The 24,128-nt window shown below is 43.6% G+C and overlaps 2 protein-coding genes across 4 annotated transcripts in view; one reads left to right on the top strand and one right to left on the bottom strand.

Moving 5' to 3' along the window:
- xpnpep2 (X-prolyl aminopeptidase (aminopeptidase P) 2, membrane-bound) overlaps nt 1–24,128 on the bottom strand; it is a 97,086-nt gene that overhangs the window by 60,886 nt on the left and 12,072 nt on the right. The gene's annotated exons all lie outside the window — the stretch shown is intronic.
- apln (apelin) lies at nt 1,736–23,971 on the top strand. 2 transcript variants are annotated; one of them, XM_071457592.1, is made up of 3 exons: nt 1,736–2,329; nt 16,188–16,360; nt 19,525–23,971. In XM_071457592.1, exons 1-2 carry the CDS (start codon nt 2,263–2,265, stop codon nt 16,352–16,354), a joined length of 234 nt encoding a protein of 77 aa, XP_071313693.1. In that variant the 5' UTR covers nt 1,736–2,262; the 3' UTR covers nt 16,355–16,360; nt 19,525–23,971. The 2 variants fall into 2 exon arrangements, with proteins under 2 accessions (XP_071313693.1, XP_071313694.1); XM_071457593.1 differs by lacking the exon at nt 1,736–2,329 and adding an exon at nt 13,911–14,795.

A 24,128-nucleotide genomic window follows, 5' to 3' on the forward strand; every position in this document is an offset into this window, starting at 1 on the left:
AAAATGATTCCTGAATGTTGGATTAGATTGAATTTTGAATTACTTCTAACTACTCCTAGCTACTAAGTGGGCTGGTAATGGCGCCATAATCCCCCACTATCTCTCATTATGTACAATTGCCTGTGCTTTCTGTCAGTGATCAGTGAGCACCTCTGAGAAAATGCCATGAACGGATTCTTTCAAAGGCGAATTATCTTTCAGCTAAAAAAAGGACAGGCTTGGATAAGCATCTTTAGCCCCCGGGGCTTGGCCACCCCTGAGGTGAGAGGATTGCTTCACATGAAGTGGAGGCTTCAAGTGCTGCATGTAAAAATGGAAGGTGCTCTTGTTGTTGGATCTCAAGTGGGTGGCACAGACATGTTGCCCTCTGGGACCTGGAGCCTAAGGGAGACAATGGCCGAGCTGTGTGAAGCGGGAGCTGCAGAGTCGAGGGTCACAGGGCCCCTCTACTCAGGTCCACGCCACTAAAGTGACTGTTTAGTGACAACACATAGAAAAGGGGCTGTGTGGAAGACTGAAGGGGGGGGGGGGGGGGGGGGGTTTCGAAGGTTTTGACCAAAGGCGGCAAATCCATCATGTGTCACTGCAGCCCTTTGGGGACTTGGATCTATGGGTCCAAGAGTGAACTGACACCTTGTAAACAGTATTTCACAAAAACACCTATATTTATGCTTATTGAATTTATATGTATTTTCTTCATTGACCTACATGGTTTTCAGTTTTCAGCGCACATCTCACATTTTGTGCTTCTTCTCTTGAGGACTTGTTGTACTAAGGCAGAGTATGAAACGTCATAAGAGGGTGGAGGTCCTGTGTTTCTTTTCCATATTTTGTATGCATAGCGTAAAACACACAAAATTTATGGTCCTTCCCGAATGATTTTCTTCTGGAGAGGGGATGTAGAAACTTGTCGCCTTGATGTTGCTCTATGGCTAAACGTGATAAGAAAACTTGTTGTACATCTAGTTTCTGCTCACAGTTCTCACAATTCACAGCAAGAAATGCAAACTTTCCTGTTTATTGTCTGATAAACAAATGAAAAAAAAACAGAAGTGGACTTATTTTATAGTCATGTAGGGTGGTGGCTTTCTTGTTGCTTTTGTTCATGGAAAGAATATAATCTGTGAAACAAAATAAAACAAATGACTTCAGGGGTAGTGGAACAAATAGCGCGAGCGATGTGATCGGGTAAAGTCTGATAAGTTTTTTCCTGCGGTTACTCCCAGTGTCACGGACACTAACTTCAAACGGTGCGAATGATTTAAGCCATACCTTGAGCGAGACAGGGCTGCCAGTGCCACTGTGGGTAAAGAATAGAGTGAGGAAGAAAGGTCCATACAGCTGGTGCAGATACAAAAGCAGGAAAGCATGAACCTCATCTCACACCTTCCCTTCTTTCATCTACTTCCCCTCATAAGCTGGTATTTTGATTCCTGGATTCCTGGCAAGCGGCCCTGTTTGCAATTCAAAGAGTTTTCAACAAGAGCATCTGTTTGGGTATTATCATAAACCTGCATGCACCCCCACCTTTTACCTCCCTCCCCCCCCCTCTCCTCCCTCCCTTTGCTCTCCTTCCTCAGCCATGTGCACTTGCATGTTTGTGGAAAAGGGGTGGAGAAGGTGGGTGATGGTGGGGCAGTTGAAGTGAGGGGGGGTGGGGGCTTTTCCGTGACCCACAGAGTCAATGATACATAAGCCACATGACCAACTAGTCTCCTTATCCAAGCCAAACAGGACTCATACACACACACACGCCGACAGACAGACAGACCTGACTTCCAGCACATTCACAGCTCCACTGAACTTGGCTCATGCTGTCGTTTCTCTGACAGAAGAAAAGAAGACACACACACTCACACACACACCTCCGTGGGAGAGCTCAGATAAAGACGTGCCTTCAGTCTTGGAGTGGCGCTGTCACACACTGATATACAAATACGCATTTAGACAAATACACAGGCACAGTCAGGGAGCCACTGCACGCCACATACACACAGACATACACACACATTCCCACAAATTGACACACTCACTTCTCTCTCACACACACACACACACAGGGGAGCAAACAGTCTCTCTCTCTCTCTCTCTCTCTCTCTCTCTCTCTCTCTCTCTCTCTCTCTCTTTCTTGCTCGCTCAGCTGCTCTCCCTCTCTCTCCCCCTCTCTCTCTCTCTCTCCCTCCCATCTACACACACACACACACACACACCACTACAGTATATCAGCGAGTGACTAGCGGAGAGCCAGAGGGGAGTGCAGAAATGAATGTGAAGATCCTGACGCTGGTGATTGTGCTCTTGGTGTCTCTGCTGTGTTCTGCCAGTGCTGGTGAGTACAGGAGCGGCCAGCCTCGTCGCCGGTCGTCTCCCTTTGCTTTCTATTTCTCTCTCTGTTTGCCTTGGGCTCCAGCAGGCAGCTGTAGTTGATCAGTTACCCAGCATGGTTAGCCTTGTGTGGGCTCTAAAAGGCAGGAATATCAGCACCTGGCTGTATACAGTACTGCACTGCAGTGGTTATACTGTCTGCTATTGTACTGCCATGGCTTTTATGGTAAACTTGACTGTGGTTTCAGGCTCAGATTGATCATTTTCCTCCCTGCCTCACCTTGATGTGAGCTTGTAAGACTTGGAGATGAAATATGAAGAGGTTTTTATTGATGGACATTCATGTGTGGAGCTATTCCTGACTGTTGTGGCTGTTATGAAATGTAAGATATGCATGGCACATGTTCTGTAAGGTGGAGTGAATCGGATTAATTTATGGCTTGATGTATTCCATCTGACCCAAGTGCTATATGATTATTACATGACTATGAATGTGCAGCAGGGCAACACAGCACCTTATATATGCATGCGTGCCTCCTGTGGTGATGATAATGAGGACTGTAATTGTTGTACGTATCGATGAGGGGAACACAGATCCCAGGTGCATGGATGGTCTCTGGAGGGGCTCAGTCTTGATGCCTTGTCACAGTAAATTTCCGTAAAGTGCTGCTGCGTCTCTGGAGCCATTCTTGAACTAGATATCAATTCCAGTGTGGACCTAAAATGTCTAATATTTGGAACAAAAACACTGACTTGGGACAATTACACAGGGGCAGGGCATATTCTCTCTGATGCTTCATGGGAATAAACAGCTTCTGAGGTGTGGGCTGGGGGGTTAGTTTGGAGACCGATGGGCAGCCTGCAGATGTGATGCAGGTAACATTGTGGTGTGAAAAAACAACAGTTAGGCCTGTGTAAATGTCTGGACCATTCTTGGGATTATCACCTACCCACCAACTACAGTGGCTGGGGAGACACACATAGACAGAAGCTGTGTTTATAAAAAATACTGTGTAGACATTAGAAGATATAGACAATACAATATGTAGCACAGACTATGATTGTAAGATGCTCTATACACTGCATCTTGGAAGATAAAGGCTGAGGAATATGTACACTGTAGGGTGCTGTATAGGATGTATGTTGCTAGGTGGTTGTAAGATGCTGTGCAGACTTTATGCTTGCAAGATGCTGTCCACTCTGTGTATTGATCCATGGCCACAGCACTCACAGTTCCCATGCTTCCCAGCACATTTGTTACAGCGACATGCTATTTTTGTCTGAGGCTCTCTGCACATGAGTAAATGGGAAGCAATTATCTAGCATCATGGTCAGTGTCGTTTTTCACGCCCTGCGTGTGGCTAAGCATGTTCCATGCTTGAGAGCCCACCGTGCTACACCAGCGACGGGGAAAACAAGGCTGCTGTGCCTCGGGCTTTCGTGGGAGCTTATCCTTCGCAACGTTGTTTAAGTCATGCCGCTTATGTGCCTCTCTGTTCCCCGGCTGCTACTGTAGTACCAGAGCTCCATTGACAGACAGGAAGGGAGAGAAAGGGAGAGAAAGGGAGTGAAAGAGAGGAAGGGATGCAAGTGTGTTGCGGCGTTGATGGGTGTGGGGAGGGATGCTAGCTGGAGTGTGCCTGCGTAGCACAAGCCTCTGCTACAGTATGCGCTGTCGCGGGAAGGTGTCGGAAGAGGCTCTGCATGTAGGCAGTGGGTGTGAAGCCTTTCATCTTGAGACAAACGCTTTTCCAGTTCACTGGGCTTTCTCTCTCTCTCTCTCTCTCTCTCTCTCTCTCTCTCTCTCTCTCTCTCTCTCTCTCTCTCTCTCTCTCTCTCTCTCTCTCTCTCCACCTCTCTCCCTCTCTCTCTCGCTCTCTCTCTCTCCACCTCTCTCCCTCGTAGGCATCTGTGTGTGTGTACATGTGTGTCTGAGAAAGAAGAGAGAGATGCACAGAGAGAGTGAGACAGAGAGAGTGTGTGTGTGTGTGTGTGTGTGTGTGTGTGTGTGTGTGTGTGTGTGTGTTTCTGTGTGTGTGCACTTGCAGGAAGCAATGAATACAGACCTGAATCTGACTGATACAGGGTGGGGAGGTGTGCATGACAGTGTGTCTTGGTTGTATTTATGGATGTATATGCATATTAGTAAGAAGTCCTAGTGCAACAGGCAATTCACCTCAACAACCTAATGCTACTTCGAATATTCATCCAGTAGATTAAAAGAGCTGCTGTGGCCTTCTCTGTGTAATATTAGCATCCTTTCGCAGTGCACTTCAATTACCCATCCTTGAAAAGCACTCTGGCTCAGGAGTGGGCTCCAGCTTTGGACATGTGGTATCCATAATTCATCCCGAGGCCGATTACTCTTCCTCCCTGTGTAACTCTTAAGACTGGTGTATAAACACTCCTTATTCTCAAAACATTCTCATGTCTGTCACAGTCTCTTAGAAGATATCAAAGCTTCATTTTCCTCCGCCATGGAAACACCCTGCCGAGCCTCACCCAGGGACTCACAGGATAAAAACAATAGCAGCTGGCTCAGACACGCACTTGCCCACGCGCACATATACATAGAGGGTGTAATTGTGAGGCCTGGGTTGAACAGGTGAGGCAGTTGTGAGTGTGAGCGGGGCACGAGGCCCAGATCAGAGCCATTATCTGGCAGAGAAATCGTCTGCTTGGGAAGGAGGGTGATTTTATGAGAGCTGTCAGCAATGCTATTATTCCGTATTAAACTTTGATGTATTGTTGGGGCTGGCTGTTCCGTGGCACCAGCATGCATACACACTGAAGCCCGCCTGGCTCAGATGCTCATCCAAGTGTTGCGGGTCAAAGTACAGCGAGAAAGAGGAGGTCTACAGTACATGCAGCCACTCATTACAGCACCCAGAGGCATAAAACATGTGCTTGGCTAAGTCTGATTATTTAGTTAAACAACATCTAAGATCTAAACCAACGGTAACCAGGAAGCTTTAAATCATAATCTCAGGTTTTCTAATGTAAAGAAGGTGTTTGTGCCTGTGGACGTGATTACTGTGGCCGTGGAGAGAACAAAACACAGCTAAACTTTTCCAGATGTCCAGGCATAACATAATAACAGTGGGCAAACAGTTGTGTCAAAGGGGAAGCAGTGGAAAGGTTATTAGAGGATTACGGAGAATCACACAGTCTTTTTTTGAGGCACAGGAGCTTGTGAGCACCAGCTGGGTTTATGTCACACACTCACACACACACACGCACAGAGTCAGATGAAATCCGTTCCATGAAGAACCTGGATTTCCTTGTGATGCAGCATTAAGAGAAAATAGAGCCAGCAGCCTGCAGCATCACTGTAGTTTGTCTGCTGCAGAAAACACACACACACACAAATATGTTGGTCGTACTTCATTTTTGAGGACACTCACTGATGTCACTCACAATGCATCCAATAGCCCCTTACCCCAACCTTAACCATCACAACTCAATGCCCACCCCCAACTCACCTAAACCCAATTCTGAACTAAACCCTAAAACCAAGTCTTAACCCTCAAACAGCCCTTTGAAGCCAGGATGTCCTCATAGCGACGGTTTTGAACAAACATAGAAAGATATAAACACAAACATTCTCAATCTGTGAGTTTAGAGAGCGAGTAGAGCCAGTTGTTATCCTCTTGTTGATTTATTTCTTGTTTATCCTCCGTGAGGTGAAACAGTAGCACTGGAACTGTTATCGTCATCCGCTCACTGGTACATGAGCAGGCGTTTGACAGTGTATAACATAAGATGATATAAATTTGTCAGCTGTCAGAGATTTTGCTTTACTCTTTGTAAACCCTTTAATATCTCTGGATGTATTGTGCTGTATTCTCGTCATATTGTTTAGACTGAGAAGCCAAGGAGGAATGAAATTAAATTTTTTTTTTGACAGCTATGACATCTCCCACTTTGTGAAAAGAACTACAGACATGTCAACAAACTGTTGAAGCTGACAGTATCCAGAAAAGTAGATATACACCGTCTGTTTGTACCTGGTTTTACTTTTTAATGAACCACTGCAAAGGTTTCGTAATGGTTCGTTAAGGTTTTCTAGTTCTTCTCTTGTGTAATTAAAGCATTAGATTATCATTATGGTTATTGTTGCAGATAAATACACAGGGCTGCTTCAGGGTAAAATGATTTTTGCATCAATGTGATGAAGGCGTCTGATTTATCAGGTGTTCATACTGTTGGATAAACCACAAACAAAGGTTCCTGTGTGGTTATTTTATGTATTAGCAACTTATGGATCAAAATATATTGTTATCATGCTAAAAAATCTTATCTTATTTCTTATTTCCAGCCCTGCAGTTCATAATATGCAACTGAGTGTCCCTGTAGGTTTCAATAAGGAGAATTTTCTGTGATAAACCACTTCACATCTGTATAATATCACCCAATGTGAGCTTGGTGAATGGCACTCGCAATTGCTCTGGAGTAGGTGGGAGTTGAGGAAGAGATTTAGTGAAAAATCATAACTCATTTGGTAGGGATATAAGGCTAACCTTTGGGCTAACGCTCCCTGGAGAGCTCAGCTGTTGAAGACTTTGGCATATGTGACTGCTGCGCTGCTGTAATGTAATTCAGAACCCTTTGAATGAATAAATCTACTCACTTAGATCTTCCCTAGAGAGCGAAATGCAGTGAAGGGAAGAAAGGAGCATGAGGGGGAGTAAAAGACAGGCCAAGGGACAGAAAAATAGAAGGGTGGACAGGAAGAGAGGCTATCTCAGACCTGGGAGGTTGTGTAAGCTTTCCATGGTGTAGGAAGTCACAGCTACATCTGAAAACTTACAGCTGGTGATCTGGTTCGGATTTACACATTTCATATGTGGAATAATGACATAATGACGCTTCTTGGCTGTAAGGATGAAATTAGTTCTGCTAAATATGCTGAAATAACTCTATTCTGATTCCTTCTGTACATGTCTGCTGCAGCCCAGGCCCCCCTTTGAGTTTTGAGGGCACAACCTGGCAGTTTGGGCAAGGGGTGGTGGTGGTGTGGAGGGGGAGGGTCATGTGTTAGCCAGGCCTCATGTGATCACCAGACCCTATCCTCAAGCCCGGGGCACTTCTTACAACTTAATTAGAGCCAGATATTTCCAAAAACTGCTCTGTTTTCCACCAGTATCCAATATTAAAGTGATTTATGACTCTCTTTTTGAGCATTAAGTGTTACATTTATAGCGGTTGTCCAGGCAGATCGGATTCCTGATCAAGATCTGAGTGGACATTTTTATTAACGGGCTGCCAGACCGCAGAATAAATATTGCGGTCTTTAGGAATGCAGGTGCTTTAATTACTTTCGTGCTCAATTTGTAGGAACCCAGAATGGGAAAATACGGCTTCTGTATATTGCTTTAGAGATGTCATTTGTGGTAGAAATTCATACTTTAGCAGCTGCAAACGCATGTAGGAGAAGGAGAAGTGAAATACTTTGGAGAATCAAATAAATATGGTTGGGGGTATTGTCGCCATTAACGTCAAACCTCTATAGGCGCTATAATGGATCAGTGAGATTTCATATGTAGCTAAAAGCACTGCACAGCTGGCTGTTGTTAGGCTGCTCTAAGTCAGACAAGGGATTTCATTGCTGTGAAGATCACAGTGTGGATTGGGGCTGCGGCTGGTGGAGAGGGACTTAGTAGATTTGGGGTTCATTTAGTGATGCCCCCATTGGGAACTGCCTAAACTCAAAGCCTCAGGCAACAGGATGTGCACGTCTCCTCTGTTCTCAGTGCATTATAGGATGTGGTGCTGCATCTCATGATGTTGATGAACTGTCATGTACCTTATGTTTCTGCCTTAAATTAAATGCTTGAAAATGGGAATTGTAAGATCTCTTCCATCTTCCACACTACAGGGTCCCTTCTGTGGCAACACAGAAATGATTCATTTTTTGAAAGCGTGCATTATTCATCGCAATTCCTCTGTCTTTGATCACAAACGTTATCTTCCCTGGGAGACTATTTCACACATAAGGGTCTATGCTTAAATGTTGGTCAATCTAATGATCTGCCACTGACTAATAGCACGAAACTCCCCACAGACTTCCTGCATCAGGACAGGGCCCCTCACTCTGTCTCATTCACTTAGGCTACCCTGCCCCCAGGGCCCCTGAGTATGAACAAACATTTGTAAAAATAGAAGAGCAAAACAATATATGGAATTCATAAACATGCATCCACATCAGGCAAACAGTTTATCCTAACGGCCGATGAAAATAGAGGAGGAAGCCGAGGGGCCAATAAACACTGAACTTCAGCTCACCTGCAGCACTGTGCAGCTGAGCCTGTCAGTAAAAGTCTTTATGATTTTTATTCCTACACTTAAAATGTGTGACGAAACTGGTTACTAAGTTTCATTGCATAGCCTTTAACCAAAAGGGCTTCTTTTCTGCACAACATATGTTCAGTATATCAACAATAAAAGTGTGTTGGAGGAGAGACTGTTTATTAGACAAAGGTGGTGCAAGTTAAAACAAACCATCTATACAGCAAGAATTATTATTATTATTTAAGTATTATTATTACAGGTATTTTTATCCCGCTGCTACAGCATTGTTTATTGTGTATCCACTATGGATTTGAGCGTCAGAGCCATTGTTTTGTGTTCTCTGGTCTGTTTGAGAGGTAACACAGTCTGACGCAATGTTGGTGCTATTTTCCTTTAATAGTACTGTATATGCTGTAGGGAGAGGCGATGGTCCCCTCGGGCATTAAAAGCTGCAGTGAACCCTGCGCTGTGACGTTTCTCTGCCTCTCTCTGTTTCTCCCACATTTCAAATGGGAGAAGGTACGCAGGTTCACAGCATGGGGGGGAAGGTGGTGACACAGGAGAGGGAGGGGCTGTGTTTCACATCTGATTAGCGTGCCCATGGAAACGGATGGTTGGAGGATCCCTTTGCCCTTGACATGCAATCTCTGGAGATCAGGGCAACGGTTGGTAGCCTCACCTACCTACTGTACCTGCCATGCGCATAGATGTAGCCCGCTGCTGTCGACGGAAACAGCAGCAGCATCTCTCCTTCTCCTGCCCTCAGCCGTTTTCATACTCCTACGGGAAAGTTGTGAAAAGAAATCTCTTTCCTCGTAGTTATTTCATGTTTGCTTCCCTGACTTCTCATGTTCAATAGGCTCCAACCTGCAGTAACCCTATAGCCACAAATTCACCCCTTCAGCTGGAGTGGGATTGTGAATAAACCAACAGGCAGTCAAGTGGCGAGGGGAGTCAGTGGCTTCGTTAGCTGCTGCCGGCCCTTTGAACTCCCAGCGCTCTGATCATAGCAGAGTACGCAGTCTCACACCTCATCATTTCATACACTCTCTAATTCAGGAGCATATATAGCACCACACTTCACAGGCAGCTGACTAACTCAAAGGGCCATCTGCAGAAAGCCAGGAACAAGAGGGCTGGACAGTTTGTTCTTAATTTGTCCTGAACCTTCGGTGACAGTGGGGGTGGGGGGTTGCTTTCTGAGCAGGGAGGACAAGGGGTTAAGTTTAAAAGCTGCAGTAATAGGAACAACTTTACATGCACTTTGGTTTCCTCAGAGGAGTTAGTATAGACAAAGCCAGCCTTCAGCTCAGCCACAAGCCTGGCATTATCACAGTACAACAATGCTGAATATCAAACAGTCCCTGACAGAAATAAAAGAAAGTGCTCACGACCAAAACAAACACCCCCCTGAGAGGAACACTCAGAGGCCAAGTGTGGTGGACCACAGAGGACGTTGAAAACATCAGGGACACAGTCAGAGGGCTGATCATGGATTCAGTGAAATTCTTAAACTGAGAACCTGGTCGATTTCAGCTGACAATGTCATTCTTTTTGCTCCAAACTGAGCGCCTTTCATGGTGGCTGCCATGGTAACGTGGTCTGAAAGTCGGCAAGCAATCAGTACCAGTTTCTGCCAAGGCCCAGACTTACTGGTAGGCATGCGATAAGCAGCATTTCCGACACTAAATGTTGGATTGTGAAGCCTGAACAACAAGGGACAGGCTCCTGAGTTAGGCACCGTTCCATATGTGCAGGATGAATGTGCGGGGACGCTATCAGGCAGCTAGCAAATCCCCCCGTACGATGCCGCAGCAGTTCTGGGACTTATTCTAGGTTAAAAGAATGTTTGGCTTTTATCTGGCACAATTAACACATCTCATCCTTGGCTAAATAATCCTGATCCTCTAATGTGCTTATGCAGTGGGAAGCATCCCTGCCTATGACATGTCTCTGTCTGGCTGTGTGGGTTAGTATGTCTGTGGTAATGGCATGCTATAGAGGATTCATTAGCTAAAGCTACTCCTCTCCTTTTAGTGAATGAAGGAGGGAGACATGCAACGGAGACAGCAGGCCTGCTCCTCCAACGTCATGGTAATAACCATGGCTACACACACCAGGGTATTTATTCTTCCTCTCTCCCACTAACACAAATATGGTTCTGTTGCCCATAAGGATTACACACACACTTAATAAGCTACAACTACCTCCATATACAGTAGACACAAATAACCCTGCTGTCTTTATATTATTGTGCATGTCTGGAAAATACTGTAATGGCGGTCACTGGTTTATTTATGCAACAGAAACCCAATCCATCATCACATTAGAAGATCTGGTTAAGGAACGCTATTGTATTAATAGTGATTATGGCATGTTAAAATTATGTGTTATTGTGAAAAGATGGTGAGAGCTTTAAATGGGTCTGTGATTTAGTCCAGTCATGGTGCAGACAGGAAGGGAATCTCAGAGCCATGCTAGCTGCTCTGTGAAGCTGCACTAAAGCACAGTGGTGCTCTGAGCATGCTAACATGCTGATGTTTAGCAGGTATAATGTTTACCACAGTAAATCTTTTAGTTTAGTGTGTAAGCATGCCAACATATGCTGTTTAACTCTAAATGCAAAGTACAGGTGAGGCTGATGGGAATGTAATTAGTGGAGCAGATATTTGTCCATGAACTAAAGCAGTAGGTAAAGTTTTTGTCTTGATCATAGTGCTAAATGGAAAGTTAAGGGATCATCCCACATGAATGTGTGTACTGAATCTCACAAAAAGATGCAGCCTTTTTTTCAGCCATTGAAATATTTCTCTGGTTCAGTGTAAACTTTGACATCAAAGTCAGTAGGTTTCATTCTGTGGGCACCATGAACGTCGGTACAAGACTTCATGACAATCCATCCCGTAGTTGTTGAGATATTTCAACAGTAGAATCACACTGTGGTCATTATTGTGGGCACGTAGGGTTAACTCGTCTGCTCTTATCCCAGCACCGGCCCACTCCCCTTCTCTCAGCTGTTTGTTTACACATCAAGACACATCTGCACAAACTGCACTGAGCCAGATTCATGGCGCAGAGATGTCAGATAAGTGATGTAGGGACACTTAAAAAAAAAAAAAGAAAAAGAAAGAAACTCAGAGGAGAAATTAAATGGTTTTTGAGAAGCTCGGCCAACTGTGAAAATAGATCAATGAGATTTCACGTAACTGATTCATAATCAGTGTGACTGTGAGCGATGAGCGCGACAAGTAAACAAACAGATAAGATTCAAGAGGACAGCAAATCAATTTGCGGTGACACAGAGAAAATTAAACACAGCGAGGATTAAATTTGGGCCATGCTTGATTGTGCATGTTTACATTTAATACAACAGTTTCTGAACCAGGAACACAGCTCAGCGTACTTGTTGCTATAGTTAGTCTCACAGGCTGCTATAGTTTAATCCCTTACGACTTAGTGGCAGAAAAACCATTACGCTGCGGCTACATTTACAAGTGCAGACATTTGTTGTGTGGCCGTTTTGGCAGTCGATACACACAAATCAGCTTTACAGCTATTAATAAGCAGCTCGGGCCCATTTGCCATGCTGCCTATGTTCCTGCATTGACACACAGCACTGTGATATACAGCTTTCTCTTGCCAGCCATGAGGGCAGCTGATGAACTTGGCATTAAACCAGAGGATGGACATTTTTCCTGACTGACTGGATGGACAAATGGAAGATGTATATCTCTGCAGGCTCCACTGATGGACTGTTGCAGAATCAACAGGGATAAGCTGTCACTTTTCCACTTTCCGCTGGGCCATTACAAGACGGAGAGCCAGCCATTTGAAAAAGACAACATAACAGATATCACCTCAGGAGGTAGTGGTGAAACTAGGGCGGGGGATCAGGGAGCAGCCAACCAGATATTCATCATTAGTCTGGAGACTGGCCAGTTTCTGACGCTGTCAACTCTTCCCTGCCTGACCACCGCTACTTCTCCTCTTCCACCTTTCTCCTTTTTAAGGAGGCGGCAGTGATGCAAGCAGCAGTTGCGGCAGTAACCAGGCATTCCTGAAATTCCCCCTTTATTAAACTTTAATTAGGGAATTACCGAGCGGGGGCAAGTGTTGAGATTTGGAGGAAAGAGGACAAAACCAGGGCTCCAAGGTCATCAGAAGTAGAGATAAGACGCTTAGTGCTGTGAGACATATGTTATCCTGCCATTTTACTGTTTTACCAGCTGAACATAAACATGGGAATCTCTCATGGGAAAAGATCAAATGGGATACTACAAAGACTGGATCCAATTTCAGAGCAATAAGATAGCTGAGATATCTTTGTTTATGGAGAAGAAACATGCATTATCCAATGATAGGCCTGTCATGGAAACAATCAAAAGGTCTTATCCATTGTAACAGATGCTGCCACATTCAGTCTGTGTGTATTCCACTACAGATGGGTAGAGATACAAAGCTAGCTGTTGCTGTACGTCATATCTGTCACACTGCGATGCTTTCCCTACAGGCTGCAAGAGTTAATCTATACCACCAGTGTTATCACCAGGGTCTGGGTTATTTTTAGCAGCTTTCATTACACTTTTCTATCCTGTAGCCAGATTGGATGGGTCGAGGTTTGTCAGGAAAAATCATGAGATGTTCTCCCTTCAAACCCCCGGTGCTGAACAGTGGCTGACAGCTTGCCGTGGCGGGAGACATCTAAATTGTCTCATTATGGACCTGGGTTATGACAGCCTGAGTCACCCTTAGAGGAACTGCAGATGAGCTGAGTGAGCTGAGGTACAATTACTTTACCATCTTGAATCGCAGTGTGTGTGTGTATGTGTGTGTATGTGTGTGTGTGTGTGTGTGTGTGTGTGTGTGTGTGTGTGTGTGTGTGTGTGTGTGTGTGTGTGTGTGTTTGCAGCACCTGTTAAACCGGCCTGCTGGTCAAACTGCTGCAGTTGAGTGTAGTGTGACACTGTAGTTACTGCAGGTATCACCGGGACATTTAAGGTGTCAGAACACTTTCACCAAAGTTACTCCTGGTATTTTTTTATTTTTCACCACCGAGCGTAACATTATGAAAAGATTCTGATCAAAAATATGCACCATTGCCCTCATTTGAACAACTATTGTATTTTCACCCACCTGTCCTCACCTGTGACCATCCAAACGTCATAGAAACTACCTTACTTTTAGCATACTGACACCTTAAATAGCAAAGACTACAGCCTGTGCATTCTGCATCTAAATGCTGAGGGTGTTTCAGGGTAAAGGGGAGCGCCCCCACCCCACCCCACAAATAAGTACTTCTTAAGGCCCCAAAATCGACTCAAACACCGAGAGTATTAACATTCAACCACCTGGATTTGAAAGAAATGAGCTGAATGCCTTCAGAGTGTGTGAACGTCCCTCATTCACTGTGTATCTGGAACAATAACAACAGGATAATGCGCAGATTAGTGCTCCTAGGGGCAAAGATGGGCTTTAGATGCAGAAATATGCAACAGAGACTTTCCCCGCTGCAAATGAATTAGCCCACTGTTCACCCACAAATATAGTGTGTAATGTGCTTGCAGAAGAAGATTAGTGTGGAAATGGAACTTGAGATGTCTGGCGCTTTAGGGATATACATTGAAAACATTCAACAAGCTGTCTGGCTCAGTCACGCAGGTCACCATTGTTTAAATCTGAAAGCTAAAAAACCTCTTTTTTCCTCTTAAAAATGTTCAATACACCACAGGTGGTTATTAATTAAGCAGAGAGACTTTGCCCTCCTTCTAATGGCGCCTTGAATTCTGCTCCTGAAGAAAGCCACCCTCTATTCAAACTAACTGATCTTGGCTTTTAGATGCTCGAGTGTTTTCAGGTTATAAAGACAGTTTATCCAGAGAATAACTCAATCAGGTGGCGTCCTCAGGGTCACAGCTGTGCCTCGTTCATATAACATCCTCACTCAGCACAACTAAATACACAACTTCTTCTTGAGGAACCAGGAAACTCAACATTATCGTGGCTTTTGTAAGCTGCTCAACTGCTGTCCTCAGTATTCTTGCTGCTTTTCTAAACCTCCGCAGACTTTATCTTAAGCTGCGTCCTTACCCCCGTAAACCTCAGGAAGGTCTTGCTCTTGGGAATTCTAAAAATGGTGCCAGTGTCTCTGAGCAGAGGAGACAGGAATGTCATGACCCCATGTGAGTGATGTCAATCAGCATTTTGATGGGAAATACTCAATGGGGATTTGTAGTTTCTTTTGAGACAAGGAAGTAGTTTGGCTCCAAGATGGTCTTAGAAATGCAGAAGAGATCATAAAAGATAATATTAATTTAGAAGAGTGAGAAAGGTGAACTGTTTAAGGGTCTCTCCATTGATTAAATTTAGTTACTCAGTCGATATCTTGAGGCTCTAGAGGCAGCTTTCTAAAGTCTGAAAAAAATAACCCTGATAGTGTGTTAAGGGTTATCTCTGCTTGGGCTCGGGACTACACTACAGTCTGCATTACAAAGTAGAGATGTAGAGTTTGAAAGACTTGTTTAGGTTATTTAGGAGGCAGGGAGGGCTAATGACAGATGCTATTGAGTTAAATTATGAGGTCCAGTGTTTTCAGAGTTTGACCCATGTTGGGGGCTAAAAGTCACAATATATCTCAGCCTCTGCTGCTTCAGTTTTGTTTTTTACTCTGTCTCTTGTGAGTCCTCCAAAATTTAATGACGTCACAGCTCCAATTCAGTGACATAAATTTTTATGAGATTACTGAAAGGTTTTTCAAACTAAAAATGTACCAACAGTATGTGATCACTGTGATATTTAAGCACCAAATAAAAAGTCCTGCTCTGCTTTGACTCAGATTTTATTGGACTAAAGATCTGGATGTGGGGTGAATAATGACTTGCATTAAATATCCCACTGCAACTTAGGATCTGCTGCAAAACGTAAAAAGAAAAATCCCTAGATCTCAAAGAGGAGGTGATGTTAAAAGGTCACAGAGACACTTGAGGTGGCCCTAACCATTTAGAAAAGAGGGGCTTAAGGGGATCAGGCCACACTTATTGAGAGATGACTGAGAACATCTGGGATCACTCTCAAACACACACACACACAACTAAGACTTTCACACACATTCTCTGAAAGACACACTGCTATTAAACTCATCTCTAATCTTGGATCAAACACTGCGACAGGATGCACCTCCACAAGGTCTGGAGCTTTGTGGTGTTTGTAATCTGGAGGGAGAGTGAGAAAGACATGAGACACGAGGGTTTGGACTTTGTCTATCTGCTGTGCTTTGGTTCCACCACACTGACTTGATGAACTAAAACGCTGGGTGGGCTTAAAGAGGCCCACACACACACACACACACACACACACACACACACACACACACACACACACTTATCTATACATGTCTCTTGTTTCCTCATCCATTACCACCGTGATCCTTCTTTGGATTTTGCTACACGTTTTCCTTAGGCACTGATGCACTTGGCTCACAATCAAGTCAAATGTGATACTTTTGCTGAGATGAGGCTGCGAAGTTGAAGTTGAATCTGATTGGTCTCTCCTATGTGTGTGTGTGTTTCCTCCAGGTCCCATGGCCTCCATGGAGCATGGCAGAGAGCTGGAAGAGGCCTCTACAGTGAGAAAAATGGTCCAGCAAAGCCCTGCGAGGGGCGGTCAGACCCACAGACCAGCCGGCTGGAAGAGGAGACGCCCACGGCCCCGTCTTTCCCACAAGGGGCCCATGCCGTTCTAGAGCAAGGTGAGTTTCTAGCAGTCAGGGGACACAAGACGCTCGTTAGGTTTTCAAATCTGTGATAAAACGGTCAGTAAAAATAAAACAGTAAAAGACAGTGAAAGGGTTTCAAGCCACCCTGGATTCTCAGGGAAAGGTTTGTGCCTGTGCTGTGTTTCCCAACTTTCTATCACGTAAGAGTTCCTACGTTTCTCAAGAAAAAAGGAGCAGGAGCAATTCCCGATATATTATCATCAAAACTGCTGACTAGTGAGGAAACTATTTCATTGTGGAATTTTTAAGCGGTATGAGATTGAGTCCTAAATACTGAATGAGTTTGGATGTTTTGAGAGACGAATGGGGAACTCAAACTCTTACAGGAACACTGGAAACTGTTTATGACCATCGCAGCCAGACTCAGCTCCAACACAGGGATGTTATTGTTGGCACTGAAAAAAGTGCATGTCTTAACAGCTTACTGGACTTTAGCCTACCAGCTTGCATGCCTCCGTAGTACGAGAGACTGTTCCTTAGGGTACGTCATTTATTTCCTCATATGGTAGACAGTTATACTTAGAAACCTAACCTTTGAATCAATTCAGCTAGCATAAATCTTTTCTCTCCACCTGATTAAGTCAATTAAAACCCTTTTTCCAAAGATAATACTTCAGAGAGTTGGGTTTCCTTGCTGTAATGCTTTTCCTCGCAGGAATGTTTAACTTGCTGTCAAGTAAAACAAGGTTTTGTGCGAAAACCCTTTCATCCAAAATCAGAGATAATATTTTACTTATCACCTTTTCACAGTTTGATTTTCTTTTCTCAACCAAAACAAACTCTCTGTATTTCTACAAAAACATATCAAGCTTCATTGAGAAACTAAAACATACTACAGCTAATTAACCAACATGATCAGATTTACAGTACATACAGATTAAACCTCGTTTTGCACTTGCTAATGTTTGCACGTCACTGTGAATACAAAGCAACAGCAGTACAATTATGTTCCTGCGCTAAGAAGCTCAGGACCCATTCACATGTCTCTCCCAGACGCCGTGAGAGACAGGGAAACTTGACAAAACACAATATCCCCGCAGGAGGTGCCGACCATACAACACTGACCTGCAGAGGTCCGCCGTAAATTAACGCTGTAGTGAGAGGCGGCTGCAGCCAGAAAGTGTCAAGGCATGGTTAATCAGTTTTCAGGAAAAGGGATCAAAGCCATAAAAGTTTGACAGGTCTATTCTCTGAAACTGCCAGATGAGTTTTACAATCTACAGCGAATTATGGATCTTTTTTTTATTTTTTATTTATGGGTGAGGTTAGACTTCTTTTGAACTCACTCCTACTTTAAATACGAGACTCTAGAGTCTCACAACCAAGTTGAATACAATAAGTGAGGTCAGTGTGCACTTGGAGGACAACACGGGTCCTCCAACTTTCCTCAGCCTGCCAATAAAATGAGTGTGAATCCTCAGTGGTCAGAGCTTGTGTTTCGTGCCAAAGTGCTGGCCACACAATACGGGGAGCTTCAGGAAGTTGTGAAGCTCTGTAAAAGCGAACGGCTCAGTGAGTCACAATGCTGTCTCCGCAAACACCTCTTAACACACTGAAGATTTTCTTTTTTCTTTGATCGCTTCCCACTCCGGCTCCTCTCATTCTTGCAAAGTTCATAGTTCACCTCATTCAACAATTTCTCCAAATGCCGTGCCAATTTAACCCAACCTGACCAGAGTGGGAATCAGGCTGTCCATTAGCATCTTTTCAGTGATAATGCTACCAACTGTCACAGAGCAAATGATCCAAAGAGTTACAGGTCTTCTTCACAGTTCAGTCCCTGTCTGAAGAATTAAGTCTTCATGAGAACCGATATCTTGCATCAATCCACCCAACGAGCCAGTCTTCACACACTTTAGCCTGAAAGGCTCTGTTCATCCTCATGTGTTCTGCTTCCTTCTTCAGTTTGAGCTGATGATGGGAAAAACACCTCTGGAAGCAGCTGGAGATGTATTTTGTTTGATCAAAGCTAGAGTTCAATGGAGACGTCCAGCTGAGGGCTGGTGAGCCTTTAGGCAGACGAGTGAGAGACAGCGTGTGTGGATATGTCATTATCGGCCTAAACTTAATTTAACTGAACTGCGTTCTTAAATAAAGATTAAGAACTTGACGTGTCCATCCTCTAGCTCTATCCTATTTAGTGACATCTTCCCATTTCAACGTCAAAAGCAGCTCATCTTTTATTCTCTGAGACACCTGAGGCAGAGTTTGACTTTTCATCATGACACATTCCAGATGTGAACGCCTGAGAGGAAAGATGGCGACCCGGGTCATTCCTCTTTGAGCATCTGAGTAGACTCAGATCCGAATGTGCTATTACAACTCTTGGATCTAAGCCATGCCAGTGACAGTCTAAAAGACGACAGGATATTACAGATTTAAAGCCGCAGGCAATTTACAAAAACCCTTTGAGACCCCAAGTGTGAGAAAGCTCAGTGAATGAGTCTTCTGAAGAGTTTTCCATCCAAAAAAAAAAAGTAGAGCAGGTCTGCAACTCCTCCCATACACTCACCCTGTGATGCGGTATGACTTCAAGGCACTGAGATCATCCCGTGGACCCAAACAGCACAAAGGACGACAACAAACAACAATACATCTCAACAGAGATCAGATATACCTTGCATCAGTTCTTGAAGCATTACATGACCATGGAAATATGCCGTCTTGAAACAAGAGCGGGTTCTTATTACTGAATAAACCTTGTTGTCGTGCAACAAAGCTTACAGCATCTGAAATCTTGGGGAATCATCACAGGACAGAAGAGATAAAGGGTGAGGGAAGATAAAAGATTTTCTCATTGTTAAGAAGTGATCCACTGCCCTCAGCATAGTATAATGTTGGGCTTGTGTTCAACAGTGAGATATACAATTGTTTTTCTTGCTCCCTGCTGCGCTCTTCTATCAAAGACCGTGAAATCTGGTTGGAACATGTCCTTACCTTTTCTTCTAGTTTTTAAGAGCAAGATAACACAGGGTAAAACACAGTGAAAGCTCTAGTAGAAACTCCCTGCGGGGTGCCCTTATTGGAGAGGAAATTGAAATGTCTGCATGACTCATGCAATGATTTTTTGGAATACAAAAAAAATAGATAAGCACACACTGATGTTGCTTTTTCTCTGTTATTTTCCTGTCTTGCAGGCACTGCTTTGAGCGCCCTCCCCCAGGTTCTGATTTCTATGCTCTTCCTTTGCCTTGGGGGGCCTTGCAACGAAGGGCCTACGCTTGCCCAGCCTGAAGAGTGATGTCCATAGCACCTGCTGGTTCTTCAAGCAACTCTGTCCACAAAAAAATCAGGACAAGCCGCTCACCCTCAGCTGTAGGAGGAATTGGGGGCAGGGAAGGGGGGTGGGGGGTGGGGGTTGAGCCCGAGCTATCAGACTCTATTTCTCTGTCTCTCTCTTTCTCTTTCTCTCACTCCCTCACTACTTATCTATCTCTGTCTTCTCCCAAGTGTTTTTTTTTTTTTTTTTTTTTTTCCTGTCATTTGCTTAATAGAGCCCAATCATAGCGATCTCCCTGAGTGTCTCACACACTTTGCATGACATGTGGTGGAGAGGGAGCCCGGTCAAAACAATCTGAGTCTTAAAGCATCTGTCACTTCTCCATGGCGTGGTATTCCCATCTCTCAGATTCAAGGTTACTGCAGCCGCTGATTTCTTTGCTGTGTAGCTACTTAACAGCTTTACTTGTGGGGAGAGGGCACTGATCACTCAGAAGGGCAGTGTCAGTTTTAATAGTTGACAATAGAAAATGTTAAGTTCACTTATGATACTCTGGATGTCTGCTTCATGAAGGAATCCAAGGCTTTTTGTGTTTAAAATGGAAGAGCAAGAGCCTCACATCTGAACGTCACTGTAAACCATCGCTTAATTATCATTATTAACGGTGCTTTGTACCTCCTAATGACAGTACGTCCACATGCAAAGTAAAGTCGGACTGAAAAGAGAGCACATTTTGTCAAAACAATCTATTTAAGTGACAGAATAATTCCATCATTTAGGAGATTCTTTAATCCAAAGCTATTTTGGTGTTTCTGAACTCATTAACACCTTAGGGAGGGGTTTACTGACACGCTCAAGGTTACTGTAACATGCCCCACCTTGGATGAGTCCTTTGACCCCAAATCCCAATCCCAATCCCGTCCCCAATCCCCAGCCTTCGCACCACACTGCTGCCCTGCGCAGCTGCTCTACACGACTGTTAACTGGCAGTGGCGGTCTGCTCCACCGACAGGCTGCCTTGCCTTTTAATGAAGTGCCAAATAATAACCTTCTCCACAATGCTGCCAGGAACAAAGGAATGAAAGGTTAGGGAGAAACACATTACCTCTTGTTTGAAGTCTTGATACACTGACACATTATGCATTTTAAATTTCTGCAAACAGAAATCCCACGTGAGATAACGTTAGCGAGAAGGACAAGTTAAATTAGACCAAAAGAGAAAAAAAAAAAAGGAAACAGTTTCAAAGCAAACAACAGCTCAGTTAATATGCCACAGTGATCAGCCTGACACTCGGGCTCTGGCTGTTTTAATATTCAACATAAGGCTGATTTGACCCTTTGACCGATATCTTTCACTGACAAAATGCTATGCCTTTCCATCATACTGGAATATATTACTGTTTATGTTTATTTCTGTGTTTTAGTAGTTTTATTTCTTTTTTCTCAGGGTGCTGTGATAGAGGCTTGTACTAGAGCAGTCTATTTTGTGCATTTATTTAACAAAACACAAACATACAGTACATTTAAAGCTTATATGAGCATATTTTCGTATACTGTACCTTTACTCTCCCTGTATGTATTCACCAATATAGCCATGTATCCCGATTCAATCCTTTCTAGTCATGATCCGTTCCCTACATTATGTTGGGTACAGTTGCCTTTCTAGTCTGCTCTTCCACCGCACAGGTGGTCGTGGCTTTGATCATTACGCTCATTAAATCCTAGAGTTAATCTTTCTCAGATGGATCTCCCCAAGGCTGGCCGGGGCCACTTAGTCTGAGCTCATTGTTAAATTGGCTTAGACTGAAACCACACCCTTCCCCCTTTCCAGTCCCCAAACCCCTGCTGATTCAGTGTGTAACCATGTAACATATTAGGATTGTAACCTATAGAGCGGCCACCTTGCAATCGTAGGTTGTGCGGAGCAACTTCCTAATTGTCTTTTTTTTTTTTTTTCATTCAGATTTTAGGTGAAAATCTGATTTCAATCCACTTGCGATTCAATCATCAAACAACAGACTTCGTCAGTCAGTTTTGACCAAATAAGCAACTGGCAGGTTAACCTAGATTTCCAACACCTTTTCCCTCTCGCCATGTCTCATGCAAATATTATAATAAATTGCAGAGTCTTCTCAGTCCCAGCATGAGAAGCTTTTATTAAGAGAGCATCTAAAATCACAGTGGTAATCCACCCAGCCAAGCTCACCTTGATTAAAAATGTATTAAATCCTAGGGCACTGTGAAGAGTAATAATTTCAGTTCCACCATTTTTTTTTTTTTTTTTCATATCCGCTTAGACAGAGATGTAGATTTCATTAATGCTCCTCGGGAGTGAGACAGCTTTGCTCAGGATGTCTCATGTATTATTGGGGAAGATAGTAGGAAGATATGAGCTGGGGATGGAAGTTCAAAGCCGCAGGAGTTGGGATGCTGGAAGTCGACTAGGTCATGACAAGGGGTTCAAATCAATATTTCCCCATCTCAGAAGTTTTTGTTACGGAGCCGAGCAACGTCTGTATCCGCACTGTTCTTCATGAATGTATCCTCACCATCTGCACCAGCCACGCTGCCCTTTCAGAGACCAGAGCAAACCAATGTTTATGTAAAGTACCCTTTTTAATCTTGGTCTGGTTATCAGTTGAATCCAAAAATCAAAAACCAAATATCCCACTGATCCAAAGCCTCCAGTATCAACAAGTCCCGACAAATAGACGTGGCTTTGCTCCAAGACTTCTCTGTATGGGTTCGCAAGGCTGCACTTTTGCAATTCCATTATGCTGCTGGAAAAATACACCCTGAAAACAAGAGTCTCTTGGTATGGAATGGTTTTCCAGTGTATTGTGACAATTTTTTTGTCTGATTCTTGTCTAGCTGGTTGTCCAAAGCTTACTTTTTTGAATACAGTGTGACAAGCTGTATCTTTTGTGGATGTAACAAAATAGAAAAGTAGTCTGCAGCACAATATGTCGTGGACACGTGAAAGCTTTCAGGCATTCTTTTCTTGTAGATCATAGCCCACAGCCCTCCCCTGCACATCAGGTTAATGGGCCTTGTGGTGTGGAAGGACAAGCACGTCCAGGCTCAAACTGAAATGGTAAACCAATACATTATGCTCGGGGAGCAAAACCATTTTCCTTAATGGTCTTTTCCAGCAAGGCTTACACAAGAGAAACAATTCCTATCCTCTCTATGTTTCCTCTCCAGTTCCTCTTCTCTGTGACCATCACAAGGCCTGAGTAATGTTCCTATGCACTTGTTAGCATGTTTTCCTGGTAGAAAAATGTTTGTGCTGAGAACTTGCCCCATTGTGTTTAATTCTTTTTGTCCAAATGCATTTGGCTGGGAGTGGGGGTGAGCAGAGAGGTAGATATGTGTTACTCATGGAGATGAGAATAAGCTAGCAGAAGGTTTTCAAATATTAGCTTAGCCACTGAGCTCTGTTTCCCAATAGCTATAGACCCAACGCCCACAAAAACTTCTCAGAAAAACACAAGGTTTTTAGTTTTTCTTTTTTTTTTTTGATCCTATTGTCATTGTATACTCAGTTCTCTACCAGACACAGTTTCTTTACAATTACACTGCACCAAACTTTTCATTCATTGAGGAAATGGAAACAGAGTTGGCACGCAGCACATTCCATGATTTTACCTTGTGAATCTCCAAGCCCATCAAACTGTATCATGTTGGCCTTCAGAGTGGGTGTCTGCAGGATCAAGTGGCTGATATTCAATCCAATGCATTCACACATTTCCACCGGCCGGGCAATCCAAAGGATAACTAGATTTTATCTCCCGTGGGAAATGACTATGATCTGTCATTATCCCGGAGCCTCAAAATGAGACTTCCTATACCCAGAATAGCACAGGCCCCTCCTGCCTTGATTGCGACACATTCTCCATCTATGTATCCACTGTGTCCAAGATCCACTACATTCAGAACAATCTGAGGAGAGATGCAGTCTGTAGGCTTACACACCATCGCAACAGTGTTACTAGGTCTCAAGCAGATACCATTTGAAAGACAATGTATTACTCCTGAAACGTATATTCTGTTTATGGTGTGTGCTCATATTACTCACCAGGCCAAATGTACAGTCCCTGTCTCTGTTTTGATGTTGAACTGGGCAAAAATAAATGACATAAATAAATAAATAAAACAAGTGTATCAGAAATGGTTGAAATACTGTGTACATATTTGAACTTTTGGTTTCTAATTTATAAAAGATAAGCTTTAGCTCTTGGAGTACTTATTTTATTTTTTCCTTTCATGCGTAGCTTTGTGTTTTTATTTTCTATTTCTGTAAAGTGTGTAAATATATCTTTATGATAATAAGTAATATTAAAAATCTTATTTTAAGAAAACACTGTGTCGTGTCTTTTTTTTGGCAAATAAAAAAAAGTTGGTGCTTATGACGGTGTTTTAGCATATTATTGACATTGATATAAAGATGGTGCTGGATAAAAGAGCACCAGAGTTATTAGGAATCATCCTGAGGAACAGATGCATTTCTGCACCAAATTT

The sequence above is a fragment of the Trachinotus anak genome, unplaced genomic scaffold (genome assembly GCF_046630095.1).
Source record: "Trachinotus anak isolate AG129_WGS33_773 ecotype Australia unplaced genomic scaffold, CSIRO_AGI_Tana_v1 ptg000021l, whole genome shotgun sequence".
NCBI lineage: Eukaryota > Metazoa > Chordata > Actinopteri > Carangiformes > Carangidae > Trachinotus > Trachinotus anak.